The 1044-nt window shown below is 63.6% G+C and overlaps 1 protein-coding gene across 4 annotated transcripts in view; it reads right to left on the reverse strand.

Moving 5' to 3' along the window:
* The window catches only part of LHX9 (LIM homeobox 9), an 18631-nt gene that overhangs the window by 12669 nt on the left and 4918 nt on the right, over positions 1 to 1044 (reverse strand). For 3 of the 4 annotated variants that reach the window (XM_010831099.1, XM_010831098.1, XM_010831100.1), the window contains one exon: positions 363 to 481. In XM_010831099.1, coding sequence (XP_010829401.1) covers positions 363 to 481 — 119 coding nt within the window. Of the gene's footprint in view, positions 1 to 362; positions 585 to 1044 lie in introns of those variants that run through there. The other variant, XM_010831096.1, reaches the window with a different exon arrangement.

The following is a 1044-nucleotide window of genomic DNA, read 5'->3' on the forward strand; positions in this document are numbered from 1 at the left end:
CCCGCTCGCCCTCGGGCCGCCGACCCTCGCCGGGGAGGCGCCCGGGAGTCCAGCGGGCTGGGAAACCGGCGTCTGCGCCGCCGGAGAGGACGTCGCCATCCTCTCGTGCCCGACTAGCCCTGCTTCCCCCGGACCAGCTGCGGCGGAGACGAGCGAGCTCGGGCTCTCAGGAGTGTAGCTAAATCAGAAAGGGGCCCTTTCTTACCCTGTAGAAGCCAGGCGAACAGAAGATAACCCACCCGCCGATCGCAGCGGACGCGCCTACGAACCGCCACCCTCGCCCGGGCGCCTCGGCGGCTCGACTCGGCTCCCCCGGCGCGCGCGCGGGCTCCCGGCTCCCGCGGCCGCCGGCCCTTCCTTACCGCGTCGCGGCCGTTGAGCTGGGCGCCTTTGGCCAGGCGGGCCTCGCTCTTGGATCTGCGCTCCATCTCTTCCATGATGCCTTGGATGTGGCCTCCGGAGATCCCGTGGAAGAGCATGGCTGGGGGGCGGAAAGGACACGAGCTGTCTTCTGCTCGGCACCCCACTATTTCCATATACACTCGCCCCGGGGGCTCTCAGCTCATCCGAGAAGAAGAAGCGGGGAGCGCAGAGGCGGGGCGATGGGAGAGCGCCGAGACGCTCGGGGACAGAGGGAGAGGGGGAAGAAGAAAAGAGGCAGCCGCGGTGGAAATGGGTCTGCTCGGAAAAGAAGAAGCAGGGGGGACCCCAGCCCCGGCGACTCCCTGAAGGAGATGCGCAGAAAACAAACAAACACGGGAAGGGGGGAGCGGAGGCGAAGCAGACGTATCTGACCTCTCAGAGCTCGAGTTACTAACGGGGAACAACTGCGGGGCGGGGGAGGGGGGAACAAAACCTGGTGGAGAAAGAAAATAATTTTGAACACAAAGAAAGAAAAAGAAGTACTATTTTCAGCGGTCCCTGGCTGCTTGCAAGTTCCCAGCGCCTGTAGGTTGGGTTGGGGACTGCTCCTGCCGCCGGAGCGGTGTCCAATTTGTTAAGAGACTAAAGCCAGCCCATTTTTGATAATTTAGTAGGAGGAGT

The sequence above is a fragment of the Bison bison genome, unplaced genomic scaffold (assembly GCF_000754665.1).
Source record: "Bison bison bison isolate TAMUID 2011002044 unplaced genomic scaffold, Bison_UMD1.0 scf7180017864524, whole genome shotgun sequence".
NCBI lineage: Eukaryota > Metazoa > Chordata > Mammalia > Artiodactyla > Bovidae > Bison > Bison bison.